At 47.7% G+C, this 20,677-nt stretch overlaps 2 protein-coding genes across 2 annotated transcripts; both read right to left on the reverse strand.

The window, feature by feature from the left end:
- Positions 1-1,848: 1,848 nt before the first annotated feature.
- LOC119698197 (lymphocyte antigen 6E-like) lies at positions 1,849-8,153 on the reverse strand. The gene is made up of 3 exons (XM_038129843.1): positions 6,946-8,153; positions 3,131-3,250; positions 1,849-2,465 (listed from the first exon to the last, which is right to left on the reverse strand). The coding sequence occupies exons 1-3, from the start codon at positions 6,995-6,997 to the stop codon at positions 2,257-2,259; spliced, it is 381 nt and encodes a 126-aa protein (XP_037985771.1). The 5' UTR covers positions 6,998-8,153; the 3' UTR covers positions 1,849-2,256.
- A 2,038-nt stretch (positions 8,154-10,191) lies between these two features.
- LOC119697471 (lymphocyte antigen 6E-like) lies at positions 10,192-14,449 on the reverse strand. Its single transcript, XM_038128277.1, has 3 exons — positions 14,336-14,449; positions 11,745-11,864; positions 10,192-10,945 (listed from the first exon to the last, which is right to left on the reverse strand). The coding sequence occupies exons 1-3, from the start codon at positions 14,385-14,387 to the stop codon at positions 10,737-10,739; spliced, it is 381 nt and encodes a 126-aa protein (XP_037984205.1). The 5' UTR covers positions 14,388-14,449; the 3' UTR covers positions 10,192-10,736.
- Positions 14,450-20,677: the final 6,228 nt, after the last annotated feature.

Genomic DNA, 20,677 nt, shown 5'->3' on the forward strand with positions numbered 1-20,677 from the left:
TCACCACAGGAGCTCTCATGTTTTTAGGACCTCCTGTGCCTCGGGGAAGTTGCTGCTCCCGCCTCCAGATAAGGGCTTCGGGACATGGGTCAGCTTTGGAGCACATGGATGCATTTTGTTGGGCGCTAGGGAAAAACCTATGGGGTCGGGGGGAAATCAGGCAAGAAGGAGCCAGCCAGGATGGAGCTGCTCCCTTAGGGATGGCACTTCTGGATTCCCAGGGCTGTTTATAAGTTCTCCTTGCAACAGCCATAAAATCCTCCAGGGGTGGTGTCCCACGTGCTTCCATCCCCTCTGCCATGCCAGGATCCTTCCCATCCCAAAACAGAGGCACCTGCCAAGTTCAGGCAGCTCAAGACATGACCTTAATTTTAAACTTGGCTGCCAAGGGCAGGTCTGGACTCCCAAGCTTAGCAGAACAAGACCTGAGGCCGTACCAGCCCCATCTTGGCCTCTCCCTGTGCCAGGCCATTGTCCCAAAGAAATCCTAAACTTGTGGATAGCACAGGACGAAGACTATTCCAAATAGTTCAGTTGTCACCATGTTAGGAGCGGGGTGTGGGGCAGAATATGGCCAGCCAAGGTCACAGAATTGGCTTGTTTGGGGTTTTTGGATCTGTGTCTCTTGACTATCCCTGAATTTGGCAGGAAGGGACGCCAGGTGAGAAGAATAAATCGGGCAGATGGATGGAGCCAGCTCAGCTGGGACAGGCAATAAAATCCATGAGGAAAATGAGGAGACTCGTGGCCAAAAACAAAGTATCCTTGGCCAATCTTGCATTTACACTGAGGAGGAAACAATGTGTTGAGGCAAGGAAATAGAGTTTGGATGGAAAAAGCCAGAGTAAGCCTGGAGGAAGAAGCCAACGAGGAAATCTGGGAGAGAAAACAACCAGGGAATGCAGAGCTGGGGTTGGACGTGGATGGGAGGAAGGTGAACAGGAAGGGGTAAGAGCAGATTGGGATGAGCTGGAGCCACGAGCCCAGGTTTCCTCTGCACAGCTGTTGTAAAGAACAACGATGTGTCTGTTCCCGAGTGCTGTTGATCCTCTAATCCCAGAAAATGCCTGTCAGAATGAGCAGTACATGGAGCTGTGCAAGGAGCCTAAGGAGAGAAAACCAGCTGGGTGAGGTGCACCCAACTGGTTTCCCTGGGAGATCTCCCTTGGGATGATCCTTGTACAGAGCTTCTTCCTCCCAGGAGAAAGCAGCTCAGCCTCCCTGGAAGGGTCGGAGGGAGCAAAAAACTCATTCCTAAGATTATCCACAAGGAAGGTCAGAGCAGGGTAATGAGTCCCTTCAATTTTAACTTGATGAGCAAACATAAAAGGCTTATTTGTAGTGTTAATATTTCTTCACAGACGAGTCTGAAAAATTCCAGGTTTCTTTCCAGAAACCATCTGTCTTTTCCTACGATTTTCCTTTAAGCACTGTGCAAGATATTTTTCTCCCTTTTCTAAATAATCCTAACGCTTCTAAAGAAATTTTCACTGGGAGATCTTATACCAGTTTTTAAAAAAATGCTCCAGATCCCTTCCCTGCCTTGTCCCCTCTGTTTCCTGGAGAGCTCAAGAGCCCTTTCCTCCCAGGCAGCTGACCCAGGAGAGGAATTGAAAGGAAGTTAAATAGAATTCAGTTTATTCCAAAATGGAGTCACAAAAATGCCATTTCTGCCAGTGCAGAAAAAATAAAATCTGGGGAGAGGCTTCCTGAAGTGAATGCAGAGTAATTTTAATATATTTCAGCATTATTCCCATTCAACTTGCAGGCGAACGCCTCCGCTTTTATCCCATAACATGGATACATCCAGCAGCTACGCCCAGTGTGCCACACCACGCAGCCACACAATAGAATAAAATAACACTTTATTGTGCCCAGTTTCTGTTTAACAACTGGAATATTAAAGGCTTTCTCAGAGCAAAATGATACAGGGTGGAAAATGGGGAAAAAAAAAATTGGCACAAGAGAATGGCGGGGATAAAATGAAAGGCAAAAAATGCACGGAGTTATAAATGCCAGGAGTGGGAGAGATGGTGGCCACATGGGGCCATTCTGCACGTGCAGGGCTCCATTCTACCCCTTTCTCTCCCAAACATCATTTTGTGTTGCCATCAGAGCGTGGAAAGAGCAAAAAATACCTCCTGATGGGAGGTGACCTTCCAGGTAGGAGGCACAGGGCAGCATTCCCACCTGATGGACCGCAGCTTGAACCGTGCCATGCAAAGCCAAGCAGCTCATTTTCCCCCAAAAAAACCCTCAAAAACCCATCCTGAGGATGCAGGCGAGACTGGCCAGGACCCCCAGGGTGAGGATGGTGGAACTGGTTTTCACGCTGCTGGCCCCACTGATGTTGCACAAGGAGGTCTCGCAGCAGCTGGTGGCGACTCCAGCTATGCCGATGTTCAGGTCAATTGTTGGGCAAAATGCAGAACATTTCTTGGTGATTCGCTGGCTCCGGTCACTGCCTGGAGTGGGAGGGAAAGAAAACAGCAGGAAAAGTTCAGTTTTTCATCTCAAATTTTTTTTTTTTTTTTTAAAGTTTCAGTCATAGCCTGGCTGTGCAACCCCGTGGGGAATTTGTTATTCTGCCCTCGATGCCGTTGGGTTTTCCCTTGGGTTTCATCACATTCCATCATTATTTTTGTATGTGTGACCTATGGACACCCTCTCCAGGCCTTACAAATCCTTTGCTGGTTTCAGGGCCAGCTGAGGGCAAGAATTTGGGACTTATTTGTACAAGGTGAGATTGCAAGACTTTGGCACCACGCCTCGGGATTGCTGCTTCCACAGCACCCGGTACTTTCCATTTGCACCACCTCGTGGGCATAAACTTGAGCTCGGAGACAAGAAGCCTGTGCAGGGATAATAAAAATAGTTATTTTTATTCCAGCATCTCCCTGTCCTGAGAGTGTTTAATCAGCAGTATTTAATTTTTGAGTTTAATCAGAAGTACTTTTATGATATGTTGCAACAGACCCAGGCCGAGTTCCCACCTTCCAAAGATTTGTTCTCTGCATGCTAAAATCCTCATTAATTCCTCCATTGTACTCCCTGGTGGGAGGAGGATGAGCTATCAGCCCCACCTGAGCCCCACCTTGTCCTCAGGGCCTTGGGAAAGCTCCACACTCACCAGTTCCTGAGGTGGAATAGGTTGTCAGACAATACTTCTCGTTGTCCGAGCATTTGGTGGTGCTGAGACAATGGATGTTGGAAGTTGCATCTTTGCACGAGAAGCAGGTCAGGGAGAAAGCTGCAAAAGAAGCACAAAACATCCATCAGGCACCTCTGGGAATATCCTCAGGAGCACAAAACTGAGGGTGGATGGATGGAGGATCTGACAAGCACAGTGGCCACTGGCAAAAAATTCCTGCATAGGTTAAACTTGGCTGCAAGGACTCTCCAGAAGCCAGATTAAGCTCAAATTGCTGCCACAGCTGTGGTTTGTTCATTTAGGAACCTTCAGGGATCTTCCCTTTGGATGTTTGGTTGACTCTTCCTTGAATCCATTAAACCATCTGGCATCTCCACTGTGTTATTGGGAAGAGCAGCCCAATCTCCCACCACTTGTAGTGTGAAGCTCTCGGGTTTTCTCTCCAGCCTGGCCCCTCCAAGCCTCAGTTTTTGGCCACTGGTTCTTGTATGGAGACACTGGACCAGGGAATCTGTGGCTGGCCCATCCCTGGAAGTGTCCAAGGTCAGGCTGGAAGAGGCTTGGAGCAACCTAGGATAGTGGAAGGTGTCCCTGCCCACAGCAGGGAGGTGGAACTGGATGACCTTTGAGGTCCCTTCCAACCCAGATCATTCCAGGATTCTGTGATTTATTCTGTGTGGGCATCAGAATGGTTCTTTCACTCAGGTCATCCAGCAAAACCCTGGAAAATTTTGAGTTAGGATTTCTGTCACTGTCTAAATTGTGTCTTAAATGGGGTGTGGACATGTGCCATGGAAAAAGAAAAAGAAAAAAAAAAGAAAAAAACCAAAACCCCTAAATTAAAAAAAAAAAGACAAAAAAACCCCATTCAAAGGCAGCAACTGTCCAGCATTTGCTCTGAATACCAAACACTAAAACAAGATGGTTTTTAAGATCCCTTCCAACCCAAACCTTTCTATGATTTGGGTTGATTTTCAGAGCTCTCCTGTGCCAGGAGGAAAATCTTGGATCTCTGGAAGTCCGGACTCAGCAAATCCCTGCCTTGGCTGCAGCAGATTCCTTTTCCCAGCCATCCACGGGGAATAACTTCCTTGCTCCACAAAACATGCACATCTGGAACACTCTGCATCTGCAAAGTGCTTTGCTGAAATCAGTGAATGAGAACAGCTGGCACTCCACGAGGCTGAAGCATCATTGAGAGCAAAGAGATCCTTGGGGAAGGATTCTTTGCATGATAAGGGGAATTTCCTCCTCATCTGTTTATCTGGCTGCAGTGTCACCCTCCAGGGATTAAACTCATCCTCATTTCAGGAATATCCCTGGCTACTGGAAGTTAATGCCCAGCTAATCCTTGCAGCAGCTTTGTCCTTTAGTTTTGCCTTCCTTGCTCTTCATCTTCCTCGCTCCTTGCCCTTGCCCAGGTTTCTTTGTGGCTTTGTCCCAACCTCGTTTGACTTTGGGCAAGTCCTTTTGGCCCGAACAAGCTCCTTAAGTGTCCTGCCAGCCCAGATCTGACTCCTTGAGTGTTCTGCTAGCCCAGATTTGGCTCCAGCTCAGCCCATGCCCGCAGGATCACTGCTTTGCTTTTAGCTCTCTATTCTTCCCCTGCCTGTGTGGAAACTCTGCCTTCTTCTCCCACTCCAGCCAACATTCCCGTCTTTCCCATGGCCTTTCCTCTTGTTGCCCACAGCCCTCACATTCCCCACTCTTCCTCACTGACTAGCACTGAGCAGAGGCCACCAGACAACTCAGATCCCACCTCCCAACATTCCCATGGTCATTCCAAAAGCCTCAGACTTGGCACCCGGCTCTCTTTGACTTCATATCCAGACTTCTTCAATTTGCTTCCTATCATGGCCATTCCCATCTCGAGAAGCTCCATTTGTCCTGCCTGGCTCTTGCCTTGTCCTGACCTTTCAGGCCCAAATTTATTTTTTCAAGTCTGTGACCCTCCTTTAGATAGTCCCTGCCCAAAGTGTTTGGTTCCATTCTCTTTCCTCATGCAAAATTCTGTTTTATGGAATATAATATGAGATATTTCACTTCCACCCCACTGGGAACCACCCTTTCCTCACAGAAACACTCAGTTCCCAAACTGGATTTTCCAGACACAGATCTCACTTTAATCCTTAATAAATGCAGCATCTTTAATCCAAGCCCATTCCCAGGGAAGCTTCCTGAATCAGTGCAGGAAACGGTGGAGCTGCTTACATGCCCAAATCCTGTTTCATCCCAACCTCCCAAAGCTCCTAATTTCAGATTCCAGTTGCCCTGGGAGCCTCCTTGGCAGTGGAAGCACCACTCCAGGATGAATTTTTCCACCTCTCTCTGTGCTCCAGGCATTTCTGACTCACCAATTAATCCAGAACTCCGGGATTGGCTCCTAAACTGGCACACCCTGAAGTCAGGGAGGACAATTTTGGTCAAGCTACAGAAAAACATTTTAATTTTATTCCTTGAGGTATCTGTTGCAACAAGGGCTGAGAGGGGAAGGGAATTTTATTCTTCCAGATGCAAACCTTGAGCTAATCCAGCCTGCCTTTGGATGTCTCCACACTCACCAGGACCTCTACTCTAACTGAAGAGAAACATTCCTCAAGGAATTTGCTGTCTCATTCCTCGATCTTTAAAAAAAAATGAGAGTAAAGCTGCAGGAAAGGATCCTTTTATTTGCCTTAACATCCTGAGCTTGAGCACAATTACAAGTTTCAAGCCTGTGAAATCCATCAACAGGAATATTTCCCTCCTCAAATTAAGTGGGAGCCAAAAAGATCTCTTAGTCCAGGACCAGAATGGCCAGGAATTTGCAGGTCAAATCCTACAGGGAAAAATTCCATTTGCAAAGAGGCAAAAGCCCCCCGAGCTGAGGATATCAACCATTCCCCTAAAACAGAGGGATATTCCAGGCTGCACCTTCTGTTTCCTGCCTGACCCAGAGCACAAGGTGTGGTCCTTGGCAGAGTCCAGCCAGGAAAATTGAGGTGCAGCTTCCCAGCGCTCCCCCAAAAAATCCCCCAGACAATTATCAGAATGAGAATGGGACTCTGTGTCTCCATCCCAAACCTGGGATCAGCTGGGAATCATGGAATCATTAAGGCTGGGAAAGACCTCCAAGATCATCGAGTCCAGGTTCTGGCTCTAAGCACACATCCACGGATTTTTCTGAACACTCCCACAGATGTGAACCCACCGCTTCCCTGGGCAGCCTGGACCCTTTCCATGATGGAATTTTTCCCCTAATATATCAGATTTCACGATCTTAGAGGTCTTTTCCAACCTTAGGGATTCTGTGATCAGCAAAGATGCACCTGGAAGCAACAAGGAAGGGCTGGGAGCCAGAATTGCACCTTCTTGTGGCTCAACCACCTCTGTCAAATTAGGAAATGATGGTTTGATGTACAGCCAATTAAAAAAACAAACAAACAAACAAACAAAAAACAAACAAAAAAAAAAAAACCCAAAAAACAAACCAGGCTTTAGTGTCAAATCCAGAGATTTACTGCACATATTGCCCTGGATATTCCTCATGGATATCCCTATTCCCACAGAGCTCTCAGCTGCCACTGAGCCATCCCAGGGACTGGGCTGGGTCTGCAGGAATCATCTGAGGTGGGAATCTCACCCCCCCACTCCTCATCACCCCTCCAACTTCAGATGGGGTTAAACCCCCTGTCCCCTTCTCCTGGAATAACTCCTTCCCGACCCTTCAGCTTCACCATCCACACTGCAAAATCCTGGAATACCAAAGCCATGCCCCAGCTTTGGGATGGTTCCCCAATCCTTTCGGGACTCACCACTTTCCGTGCACAGGGCAACGCCGAGCACGACCAGGAGGAAAAGCTTCATCCTTTAGAGGTCTGGGAGCCTCCAAAATAAGCAGGACTCGGGCAGGGCAGGTTTTATACCTCTGCAGTGCTTGCTTTGATCCGGAGATAATAACCAGAGGCTGCTGTGTCAGATGATGGATAATTGGGAGCAGCGTGCCCGGGCTTGTATGGAGAAGGGCGTTTTTTTGGAAATCAGGAGGGAGGTGTGTTTTTCCCTACAACTTCTCCTTTTCCTGGTTGTTTCACAAGGCAGCTGCTCCAGCTGACGTGAACTCTGCAACTGTTTCTAATTCTGGAGAAGTGGGGGAAAAGCAAAACACGAAAACAAAGCAATTTTCCCCGCAAAAGAATAAGGTTTTCTTTTCCAGGTCTCGGAGCAGGCTGCGTCCTCCAAGATCGTGTCCTGTCACATATGGAAATGGAGGGAATTTAAATTTAAAATTGAATTTGGGATGGAAACTTCTCCCAAATGTCTCCCGGGATTGTCAAGACAGTGAGATCAGAAGAGCAGAATCCTTCCACTGCTTTTCACAGGGGGCCAGGCACCATTTTCTGCCTCCTTCTTAAGTTCAAAATCAGAAATATTTCTGAGATATTTTTTATGAGGATAAAATGTTATCTTATTAAAAACTGAATTCCACAGAGCAAAGGAAAATGGCCATATAAGTTAAAAAATAGAAATAACACCCACTCCCATGGCATGGAACAAGCTGGGAATTTTTTCACAAATTCATTAAAAAAAAAGTCAGGGAGAAAAACACAAACCAATTAAAGCACGGAGAAGGAGGGGCTGGCTGATCAACGATCTAAACTCATTAAGTCTTCAGAAAAAGAAAATTTGTGAAATGCCAGACAGGATTATTCCATTGGATTCCCAGATTGTGCTCTTTATTCCTCCTTTTGTTTTGGTTTTTTTTTCCTTTATATCATGTTTCATCCAATCTCCATGAATAAAATCAGAACTTTTCCCACCTTCTTGGGGATTGTTGTTGTTTTTCCCTCCCATTGTTGCCTTTCTGCCATCGAGTCACAGAACAGAGGCAAAATCCCAGGAAAAGTCCAGCTGGATCCTCTCACGTGACCCTCGGAGCTGCAGGAGCTGCCCCAAATCCTCTGCCAGCACCCTTGCTGCTCTCCATCTGCTTTATCCCCTTTTTCTTTCTCTCCAACCCGCTCAGATTCCCATCTCCCATGGAATATTTAGGGCTTCTGACGTGTCCCACCTCCAGCCCTCCTCTCACTGGGAAAACACACCAGGTTCCTGAAGTGATGTCAGTTTTTCCAACACCTCCAAGCTGGACTTGTAAACATTGTCCCTCTGGAGCCCTGCATGAGTAAGGGAATTTTGGCTTTCCCAATGGGCAGAGCACGAAACTAATTTGGACCAGAGGTGGCAATTAGCCAGAAAAGCTCCGAGGAAGGGCGAGGTTTGGCTCTGTCGGCCTCCTCATGGCGCCCAGCAGGAGGAAAACAAAGCTCCCTCCATGCCAGTGCAAAATGTTGCAAAATATTTTATTTTCCCCAAACCAGAATAGATTTAATGAGTTTTTAGTGGTAAATCCATGTTTATTGGGGCCTCTCCGGAGGGCTCCAATCCCAAGGAGATGCTGTTCCATTCCAGAGCCAGCCCATGTTGGGATTTATCTACAGCAACGTCCCCTGACAGGTTCAGAAATAGCAACTCAGGCACTGCTTTTTTTTTTTTCCCCTTCCCTCAAAATCTCATCCATGCCAAACCCTAAAATATCTCCTGTCTCCTGCAAGCTGCTGAGATTTGGAGAGGGACAGAATGGATTTCTTCAAGGCTTTATTGCAGGATTCCTGACAGATTTTCCACGAGATGCTCCTGAAATCTTCCAGCTGATCCATATGGCCCTCTGATATTTTGTCCCTACCAGGACCAGGTGACAGAATGAAAGGAGCCCATGAGGACAGGAAGGACACAGACGACACGAGAAGAACTGAGGCAAAGGAGAAGTTAAAATCCCGGTTTACAAGAGTTTGGAATTCATGAAATTCAGGACGATTTTGTAAGGAGTAACAGGGGATTTAACTGGAGGTGAAAGTGGAAGGTGAGGTGGAAAAATTTATTTCCCTTGACACAGTGGAGTGGAGAAGGAAAGAAGGAGAATGTTTTGCTTATCTTGTTCTAAACCTGGTTGAAATCGTCAGTGAGAAGGGCAAGCAATTGTTTATTTTGGGGGGAAAATGCAATTTTCATCAAACAAGTGCTGAAATGCAAAAGTAGCTGAGAAATTCAGATGTTGTTACTAAATGTGGAACTTCAAGTTGGCCAAAAGCTTTGAGAAGCGTCTCATAAACGATTGTGATTAACATAAAGTGATTTTATATTAAAAGTGATTTTAAAAAATGCAAAGCCCCAAGTTTCCAGGGAAATATTCCTCTCGGAAATTCTACAGCAATTCCACTTCAGTTATCCCATTGAAATAAATTCCAGAACACCCTTCCTGACCAGAAATTGGATCTTTATAGGATGACTAAACCTAATCCCATTTTTACAACCTTCACCCAGCACTGCGGTTTCTCCCCGTTGCATGGAATTTGCAGTGCTCGTGGAGCAGGATTCCCCTCAAATCCAGCACAGGATTATTCCCAAATCCAGCACAGGATTGCTCTTAAATCTTGGCCAAGATTCTCCTCAAATCCAGTACCAGATTCCCATCAAATCCAGTGCAGGATTCCTCTCAAATCTGTCACAGAATTCTGCTCAAATCCAGCACAAGATTTCCCTCAAATCCAACACCAGATTCCCCTCAAATCCAGCACCAGATTCCCTTCAAATAAAACAGGGCTGGAGGCCTTTTTTCCAGGTGCTGCTATAAAGACCCTCCCCAAAATTCAGTGCTGCACTTTTCCACACTCTCCAGCTCCAATATTATTTTATTCACCTATTTTAGCTGTAGTTCTGCTCCTCCAAGAGCTGAAGGGGATCTCCATCCCATTCCCACCATCCCCAAGCCTGGAAATGCACCAGAAACCCTGGAAAGGGATGGAGCAGAGACCTCCCCAGTCAGCTCAGACAACATCACCTCTTCCAGGCTCTTCCTGCCCGTTTCCCACAGGAAAATCAGCAGCAATCACTCGGCAGCTTCTCCAAGCAGGCACGGGCATCTCCATTCCATGAGGACAGATTCCAGCAGTGTTTTCCTTACCTTGAGCATCTTGGGGTGGGACCTTTACCTGTTTCAAAAGCTGGAGCAACCCACCTTGCAGAGATCCCAGGAGAACTTCCCAGTCCAAATTCCTGCAGGACCAAATTCCTGGTCCTGTCTCAGCATCTATAAGACAATTCCTGCTGTTGTTTGCAATGGGAGCAACACAAACACTGACACCATTCCTTAGAGGGCACCATCTGGCTCTGTGGAGTGTCTGGAGCTGCTGGATGGAAGAAAGTTAGGAAAGGCAGCCTGGAGAAGGCTCCCAAGTGCTAAAAAGAGGAATTCCTTTTAGCAGAGCTGATTTCTCAGGCTGGTCCTGGTGTGGATACAACAAACACACTCTAGAATAACACAAATCTTTATTTTGTCTGACAATTATCACACACGTGCTATCAAAAGAGCTTTTCCAGGGAAAAATTAGTATAAAACAACAGGGGGGAAAAAATAGGTGTCGTGTTGGGATCTGAAGCAATGTCTTGGAATACAACAGGGTCGCTGCTGGAAACACTCAGCTGAGGTTTCTCACTTGGGGAATACCTCGTGGCTTCTCGGGTGGTCGCAATCTTCTGCCAGCCCTGATCACAATCCCACCCTGAGCACACAGATCAAACTTCCCAGGATTCCCAGCAGGACCACGGCGTAGTTGATCCGGATGCTGTTGGCGCCGCTGAAGTTGCACAGGGAGTAGCTGCAGCACTTGGTGGAATAAGCGGCCATCCCGAAATTCACGTTGGTCTCGGGACAGTCCGCAGAGCATTTCTTGGTGATGCGGTGTCCCACGTCCTTGCCTGGGTGGAGAAGGGGTAAGAAAGGAGAGCTGGGATTTAGGATTCTGTTGGAAGAGCTGACCAGAGGAGAGGGATTTGCAGCTTCCTTAATTTTCCACACAGCAATTAAAAAAAAACCCCTCTCAGGGGGTTTGACAGGGCTGGGTGTGAATCCACAAGACCTGGATCAAATGTGGGACACTGGGAAGTCCTTGATTGAAACCCACACCAGCCTAAATCTCTGATCTGGTTGCCCAGGTGGTAAGGCAGTCAAAGGTTGGCCTCAAGACCTTGGAGGTCTTTCCCAACCTAAATGATTCTGTGGTTCCTGTAGGACAGCAATTCCAATGCATTCCCAATGCATTTTTTCAATGCATTCCAATTCCAATGCATTTTTTAAAGCCATGTTATTAGCACCCACCCCTTTTCTGTTCTCCATCCCAAAACATCTCAGATCAAACAACAAGAGGCTGCTCCTGAAATTTGGGTGCTCCAGCCAGTCCTTCCACAAGGTGGTGAGGCCCTGGCACAGGTTTTCCAGAGAAACTGTGGCTGCTCCATCCCTGGAAGTGTCAAAAGCCAGGTTGGAGCAACCTGGTCTAGTGGGAGGTGTCCCTGGAACAAGATGATCCTGGAGGTCCCTTCTACCTCAAAGGATTTACACTCATCACGCCTCATTCACATTGAGGCACTTCAACCTCAAAATCATCACTTCTTTCCAACAAAACCATCAATTTCCATCAATTCCCTTTAAAAAAGTTGCCCACCAACATCTCTAGAAGGAAAAAAAAAAAAAAAATCCCATTTTTCTGGGACTCACCAAATCCAGCAGTGCTGTACGTGGTTGTGCAGTATTTCTCATGGTCCTCACACTTGTAGGTTTTCATGCAGTTCCAGTTGGAATGTTCATTGTCACAGACATAGCAAAACAGGGAGGAAGCTGGAAAAAAAACCACCCACAACACAGATTAGTGATTCCCAGCAATTCCCTCCTGGGGAAAAAAGTGCCAAAGGCCTTGGAAAATGCAAGGGGAAAAGTGTGGTGTGAACAACTTTTCCCAGCAAGTGAAATAAGTTTGGGTTTGATTAGTGGAGCTGAGAAAACAAATGTAGAGAGCAAACCAAGTTTTCTTTCTGGACTGGAGATTTTAAGAGGTTAAATTTACATTTTTCAGCCTGAGCAACATTTTCAGGTGATTTTTTTTTTTCTTCTCCCCAGGATCCACGTTGGCCTTGTTGAAAACCAACCTCCAATAGCAAAATCCTGGCAAGGACAGCAGGAACCGACCCAATTCTAGAGGTCAATTTTAAATATTTTCACCCTACATCTGCAAAACCCTGCCCAGACATGAATTAATTAATGCCTGGTGACACCCCTGGGAGCCAAATTGAGGCGCCACCATAAAGGGAGTTCCCTGGGAGAGGCTGCCCTGGACAATGCATGGATTATTCCTATCGGCACCTGGAACAGGGTGTTCTCCATGATATTTTTTCCTCAGTGACGAGCCAGATCTATCCCCGAGCCAGAATAAAAGTTGGGCACAGCCGAAGTAAATTGAGTAAAACTTCCAGGCTGTCCATTGGAACACAGATGTGACTTCTCGTTCCCCAGAGGTGGATTCAAAATTGGTGGAAACTGTTTCCCTCCTGCCCAAAATTCCAAGAAATGCTCCTCATTTTGGGGCAGGGGTGACAGAAGCAGCTGGGCTGCTCCCAGGAAATCTTGCTCCATTGTCTTCAGCAGTGAAGACCTCTTGGTTGAAGGTGAACAAAAATTATAAACCAGCGAGGAGCCTCCATGAGGCTGAGACTTCCCTGGTTCTGTTTTTCCTGACTTTCTCAGCCCAGGAAGGCTATTTTTTAATTTTTTTTTTCACAGAACACCCCTTCCAATCAAACTTGATCTTGTTTTTAGCAAGAAAACCCCTCCCAGTGGCCCTTCAAAGTTTTTTTCTCAATTCAAGCTCTCGTCTGAGGTTGATTCTGCCCATGACACTTGGTTAAACAATTACAGAAGCAGTTTTAAAAGAGAACTGAAAGGCCTTTTAGTCTCTAACTATCCCAAAGAGGAGAAAAAAAGGCCTCCCCTCTGTGATCTGGGGAGCTCTGGGTGTCTCAGCACAGGACTGGCTTGCTCTGAAACCTTCCCAGATGCTTCAAGGAAAGTTGGACTGGCTTTGGAACAACCTGGGACAGTGGAAGGTGTCCCTGCCCGTGGCAGGGATGATTTTTAAGGTCCTTTCCAATCCAAACCCTTTTATCATTTTCTGGTTCTCTGCTCTTTTCTAGTGCCAGGTGTTGCAAGCTCAGAGGTTCTCTGTAGCAGGAGGTAAAATCAACCTTGTTGCAAACTGGATTTAAGTTCTCCTTTTCATCCCTCACTATTTCTCCATCACTTGGGAATTTTCAGCCTCCCACCTCTCCTCTGGAGGTCTCCCAGCCTCAGCTGGGGGCTCCTGTCCCTCTGCAGGCAAAGCAAAACCCAGACCTGGCGAGGATTCTTGCAATTTACAGACCCTGGAGCTCTCCCTGATCTGCTTTTCTGCCCAAATCCCCAAACCGCTTCCTGCTGCAGACGGAGCCGAGTCCTCAGCACGTGCCTGAGAGCAGCCGAAAGTGCTGATGCTCCCTAAGTGATCCAAGGAAAATCCCTTCCAGCCAGGAAACAATGACAGCTCGAGCCATTAGAGCTGCTCTAAAGCCTTTCCTGCGTCTGCCCTCCACCCTCCATTAGCTGCAGTTTTGCAAATGCAGCCAGAAACAACCTTCACGGTGCAAATTGTGCTCCTCGGGCTGGCAAATCCGTGCCCAGAGCCAAGATTTCCCAACTGGATATTCCCCCACAATTCTCCAGGTACGGCTGGGCCTCCTTTTAAAGAGGACAAGAGCAGAGCGCTCTGCATCCCATTCCAAACACACTCCCAGGCACTTAGCAGCTCTTCCAATTTAGGAGCAAAGAGCTCTGAGGCTTTCAAATACCTGCCAGCAGCCTCATTACCTAATTGGACTTGTGGGGAATAAAGTGAACTGCTGGCAGGAGATGTGGTGCCAAGACAGGCCACGCTTTCGTCCACAACAGCTCCTCGAGTTTCATTCAGGAACAAAAATCAAACCAAAGGCAAAAACTCTGAGCCCTGCTTGATTCCTGTCAGCATTTTTCAGGTCATGTCTTCAGCTGTGAGTGGTTGGAGCTGGATATCTGAGGATGTGAGAAACCAGAATTCATCTCCTCCGGGTCACAGGGAACCCACCCAGGAGCGAGGGCTCCACCACACAAAATATTTATGGCCGTGGCTGACACCAAAAATACCCCGCCAAGAGCTCAGCAGCTGCAACAAAAGCTGCCAAACCCTCTTGTCCCTCATTTATCTCCTTGTTTTTCCTCTCCTCTGGCTCTCCCAGCCTCCTTACCTTGCTGGGCACACAGGACTGCAGCCAGCAGGGCCACCAGAAAAGCCTTCATGGTTGGTCCTCGTGCCCTCGGAGCTGGAGCAGTGTGGGAAGATGCACCCCAGGAAGGTTTTATACCAGCCCTGCCTCGTCCCTGGCTTCCTTTGATTGCAATAATTTGAGGTTTGGGCAGTGGCAGCACCCAAGATGTGATCAGTGCTGGGTGTGTTTGTGCGTAGGGACCTATTATGAGGCTGCAGATAGCAATGTTTTCTTACCTCTCTTTCTCATCCAATCTTTTTTTCCGAGGCCTGCTCCCGTCTGCATTGCTAATTTGTGGAGTAATTGAGCTGATCCAAACGTGGGAGTCCCTTTTTTGGGCTGAGCCACAAAACCTGGAGTGAGTCAGGGCGCGGCTGGGATGGCACCTTGCTTGCTGGCACCCTCCATCCTTTCTCTCTGCCGTGGAATGGGAGCTTTATATCTCTGGGAAGTGGGAGAGGAGGCAAGGAAAGGTTTTTGGATTTTCCAGGGCCATTCAGAATTATCTCCCTTGTACAAAATGCTTTAAGCAGGAAGCAGCACCATTCCTTCAGCCAGGGAATCATAGAAAGGTTTGGGCTGAAAGAGGCCTCAAAGATCCTCCTGTTCCACCCCTGATCCCACTGTTTCTGCCTGGAGACGTCACTCAGAGGCTCCAACAGCCCAGGCAGGGATGGGGGTTTGATGCTTTTGTTTTGTTCTCCTGTCCTCCAGAACCATCCAGGGTTTCCAGGTGACAATGTTTGCTGCTCCCTGGAGACCAGCTCTGGACTCCGTCAGGTTTTTCCAGTCCCCCATGACCTTTCCAGTCTTTCTGGGCTCCCTCCTTCTGCTCCCACACCACCTCTTGACTCAGGGTGCAGGGGAGCCAAATGACTCAGGCTGCAGCAGAGGCACAAAGTGCATGGAGGCACCTGCAGGAATTAAAAATCTACAAACGGCAGTGAAAATGACCGAGAAATAAAAGAAATCGTGGCCAAAAAGTCTTGGCAGGACCCTCTGGAGAGAGAAATGACCAAGGGGAGCTCAGGGTCAAGGTTTGTAAGGTCACAAATGGTGTGGAAACAGAAGAAATAAGATCCAGGTGCTCTTTGTTTTCCCCAAATTAATCACAGAATCACGGGATGCTTTGAGTTGGGAGGGACCGAAAAGGAATAGCGAGGCCAGTTCCTGCCCCGGTCAGGCAAAATCCTGGGAAGCTGGACCCAGGATAGGAGTTTTTTGCTTCTAATCATTTTTCCTTTGCCTAATTCCTCCTTTTTTTCTGCAGCAGCTTCAACCCTCAGTGATTCTGTCTCAGCGTCCAGAGGGTGGAGGGGGTGAGCCCCCAGTTTTCCAAGTTTTTCATTCCATTCTCTGGTCTGACCTTGAGCAGGAATCTTGAACTATTTCATCTTTTAGCGAAGATGTGAAAGGCTCACGTGACAGATAATGCAGCAACAATATTTCAGAAATAATCTGGGGGAAAAAAGCATTCTCTCTGAGCAAGATTCTTTATAAACACAGGCATGAAAAATATCAGGCAGGAAACGGGATCTGCTGGAGCAGGGAGGGGAAAAAACAGGTATTAATCCACATGTTTGTTTAACGTATAACACCAGGGTTGTCTCAGTCAGCTGGAAAAATGGAAAATGAGACTTCCTTCCCTTTCATCCCATCAAAAATCCCAAAATGAAAATGAATTATCACCCCAAATCCAGCTCATCTCGGCACCAATCGAGCACAAAAATGCAGCTTCTCAGCGGGAAGAGGGAACAAGGCTTGAACACAGCCCGCAACAAGAAAGAAGAAAAGCTTTGGAATTAAAACAAATAAATGAGCAGTAAATAAATGAGGCTGTTAAAACAAAGTGCAGCTGAATAGAAAAAATGTCAAGTGAGAAATGGGCTGTGGGAAGTGGGAATGTGAGAAAGCTTTTAAATAGATTGGAGAGAGGAGAGGTTAATAATAATAATAATAATAAACAAGATTAATATTTCAGACAGAAGTGGAAAGAGAGAAGCAGGGAGCGGAGAAATATTGGTGCAAAGCAAAATAATTCAAGGCAAACACACAAAGCTTGGGGGGAAATAATTAAGGACAGGCAGAGTGAGGGAAAGGAATAAGATGGGATGGGAGGGAAGTCCCTCCTGTGTGCAAAATCTACATTTTCTTATGTGCAGACCCTGTTCAGGTGCTAAAAACAGCTCTTCAAGGGGCTGGGAAGCTGCAGGATTCCCCAAATCCCAGTTTAACTGATCCCTGGGGCTCCTGTGTGACCTGGATGGGGAAAGCATTCAGGGCATCACCCGACCCCTATCCCTGTGTCCCCGGGGGAGGCTGCCAAGGCTCTGGGAGGCATCCCAGGCTCTGGCCAGGCCCCAAATCCCTGCTATTCTTGGGTCCTCTTGGCATTGCAGTCACGCCCAGGGGCACTGCAAAGGGTCTGGGCTCCAACCAGCATCATGACACCAGAAAGAACAGTGCCTTTGGAAGCAAAATCCAGTTTTTTCCAAGCAAGGGGTGAAGAGAGCTGGAAGAAAATCCAGGACAAAGACAACTGAGGGAGTGGGAGTGTAAATGGTGCCAGGAGAACACGGCAGGGAGGTGTTAAAACCATTTCCCAGGGACATGAAAAAAGCAGGGTGAGGGGAGGGCAGCAGGGTGAGGCCTGCAGCAGAAACTGGGCCAGGTGGGTGTCACGTGCTGGGTGTCACCCAGTGGGTGTCACAAGGGGAATGAAACAGTTAACAGGGCCTGGAAGTTTTAGGAAAAAGAAACCTTCACCCACTTGGGGCTTGGCAGCCACAGAGGGTGTTTGTGCCAGACTTTGGGAATGCCTTGTGCAAGGCCAGGCCTTTTTGTGTAACTGGAGCCAGACAAAGCGTGGTTTCAACCGGGGGATGGAGGGGATGGGATGCAGCCAGATCCAGGGATGTTTCAATGTCAACACTTCCCCCCTTTTTCCTCTCTGGAGGGTGCCTCCAGTCTCAGCTCCCCTCAATGTTGCAGGGAGGAATCTCTGTTTCAGCTCAGGCTTGTGAAGTGCAGCCAAGAGGGAAGGAGAGGGCCGTGGGTAAGGTGGGAGGGTGGAGGACATGGAGGGTGCTCCCCGTGTCCCTGAGTCATGCAGATGGTGCAAGAGGTCCAGCCTGACCCCAAACAACACCAGGCTGGTCTGGCTGTGTCCTCTCCTCCTTCCTTGGAGGGTCAGGGAAGGTGGGGTTGCTTCATCCGGGCCTGCAGTGGCAACAGGGCTTGGTGAAGAAGCAGAAGTGGGAGATTGTGGGGTTTTTTTTTCACATGGAAAAAAAAAGGAAAAGCTGAGTGTGACATTTTGCCTTTTCCACTTAGGCCTGTTGCAGGCAGCCTGCTCTATTCCTCCCTTTCCCAAAGCACATCTGGCACGGCTGTTCTGGCAGGCTCCAAGCAGCAGGACACAGCTCCTCAGGTCATTCCCATGTCAGGTTGTGGGAAATAGGTTTGTAGAGAATTTTTAGGGTTTAGTAGAAGGCTTATACAGTATGTATTCGTATGTGAACTTTAAAATAAGAAATGTTGATTTAGAAATGTTTAGAATAAGATAGATATTGTTGAGAGAGAAATGGAGTTGGAAGTTTTAAAAGATGGTTTTGTAAATAAGACTAGATATTTTAGAGAAATAGAACTATGAAAGATGTATTGTAGTAAAACTTATGAGGAGTAGCTTTAGATGGTTGACAGCAGATGACAGAGGCTACCAAACTTAAAGCTGGGATGGATAGGAGTAGCCCAAATCCACCATGTGTGGATGAAATACCAGGTGATCAAGGTTGGCTTCAAGGCCAGGGAGCTTGGAGCACCATGAGGTAGTGGGAGACATCCCTGCCCACAGCTGAGGTTGGAATGAGATGGTCTTTAAGATCCCTTCCAAACCAAACCATTCCATGATTCTGTGACGTCCAACTCAGCAGCTGTGATCTGCACCAGGAGCCTCCTTGTTGATCTCAAGAGTTGAGGAATTTGAGTCCTTTGGTGTTGGAACCCTGGTTGCTGAGAATTTTAGACTTTCTGTCTAAAACCTTAAATTTAGGGTTTAAGTTTTTAGAATATAGTAATGCATATAAAGCGAGAAGAAGGACCAGCCTCCACCCTAAAACCTCCATCTTGCTTTATATATATTACTATATTCTAAAACCTTAAACTCTGAGTTTTCCACCCTGTGATATTACACTGCTGTTCAAACCACACCCCCCATAATCCCACTTCTATAATTCAATTTTGGAAGCCTTCTCCATGCCCTCAGGTCAAATGCAGCGTTCTCTCATGGGTCAGTGCCTGTCAGCACAGAAAGACTAAAATTCCAGCAGGAACCAGGGTTCCAACACTTTGGGTCTGCAGCCAACAGGGAACCGAAGCCATTCCGTCACATTCCCTCAGCCTCCAAGATCCTAAGAGGTATTTCAGCCCCATCATCTTGGAGCGACATCAAACAGCACCATCGTGCTCAGAGTCAACCTCCATGATCCACACCCCCAGCAAAATCCTGATGGAAAGGTCAGATCCAGATTCTGTCATCAAGCAGGGCACCAGCCCGGCCCCAGCGCCACCCAAGCCATCGGGCCACCAGCATGGCTTGGGCACACCCCAGCCTGGACAGTCCCCTGGCATGGGGCTGCTGCTTGGAAGCCACTGGGATGTAACCACCCCGTTTGTGGAGTTATGGATGTGAATCATCCTCCTTGGAGCCAGGTTTGTTGTTTGGTGGTGGCATCTCCACAGCCAGGAATGGGAATGTTGGAGACCTGTAGGGTCTGAGGGGGAAAGGGCAGTGAAGAGGGTGGTGGGGAATAGGAGCAAAAGAAGAAAAGAGAGGGGGAAAAAAATCCAGCATGCTCTTGGAATTCCCCAAAAATAATTAATTCCACTCCCCCTCAAGGAGGGGATCACTGGCTGCAACCGTATTTGGGAAGAAATGACCCTTCTCCCTGACAAATCCCACATCTGCCATTGTTTTTTTCACTGAAAGTGGGAATTTCCCCTTGTCCAAGTCAAACCCTCCTGATCCTGTTTCATAACACGAGGAGTCAACATGCAGGAGCTAAAATGGGATTGTCCCCTGTACCACATGATCCCACAGGCCCTGACAAGCTCTGATCCCTCTTTGTAAGTCTTGGCCTGTGATAGATCTCAACCATGCCAGGACAAATATTTACAAAAAGACGACCAAAATCTTTGCCACGGAATATTTTGGCCGGCGTTTGAGGAAGACAAGTTGGTGGCACCTGCTGTGTTTTTCTTCACAACACCTCTGTGAGCACTGTGGGGGTTCTGTGTTTATTTTGTGGGTGGTTTTAAATTGAGCTTCAAGATCCAGGGTGTCACTGAAACCTGCCAGGCTGGTGTGACAAGGCTGTGGTGGCATTTTGAGGGCATCCCCAGGTGTTTCCAGGGCCTCCAAGACAGCTTCTGCAGTCTGCTGCATTTTGGGTCATCTTCAACAAGAACCAACATTTTCCATGTCTGCCCATTTTCATGTGCTTTGGGTTCTTGACTCATCTCTTCCATGATGGATGTTCCAGACATGGAAGTGATCCTCTGCACTGGAGACAAGAGCTGGAATTTCCAAGGTTGGGTGAAAGCTGGGGATCAAATGAGATGAATAATTTCATTTTTATCTGTGGAAAATGTGGGATGAGCTCCACCGAAAATCTGTCTGTTCTTCATGGGATCATGGAATTATTTTTGGATTTTAAGGGAACTTAAAGATCATTGAATTCCAGCTCACTGCCATGGGCAGAGACACCTTCCACTATCCCAGGTTGCTCCAAGCCCCCTCCAATCTGACCTTGGACACTTCCAGGGATGGGGCATCCACAGCTTCTCTGGGAAACCTGTGCCAGGACCTCATCACCCTCCCAGGGAAGAATTCCTTCCCAATATCCCATCTAAATCCACCCTTTTCCAGTTTTAATCCATTCCCCCTCACCCTATCACTATTCTTAATTTATTTCACCTTCTCTGAGCCGGGTTTTTTCCATGAGTAGATCCCAACTGAGAGCAGGAAAACTCAAAGAGAGTGGAAAAACTCAGCCCACGTGTGGGAAGATCCGGATGCTCCGGTTTCTCTCCTGCCCCACTCCCACTGCCACAGCGTCAAAAGCCTGGTTGGGTGGTGAGAACCCGAGCTTGGGCTGGTCCTTGTTACGTCCAGAAACTTGTCACGCCTCGTGTAATGGCCCTGCTGAAACCTCCCCAGCCACGGCCAGGGACAGCAAGGCTGTCCCCAGGGAGAGCCCACGCTGGCGGAGGAGCTCCGGAGCCAGGAAAAATCCTGGCTGAAACCATCCCAACCCCACGGGT

The sequence above is a fragment of the Motacilla alba genome, chromosome 2 (assembly GCF_015832195.1).
Source record: "Motacilla alba alba isolate MOTALB_02 chromosome 2, Motacilla_alba_V1.0_pri, whole genome shotgun sequence".
Classification (NCBI taxonomy): domain Eukaryota; kingdom Metazoa; phylum Chordata; class Aves; order Passeriformes; family Motacillidae; genus Motacilla; species Motacilla alba.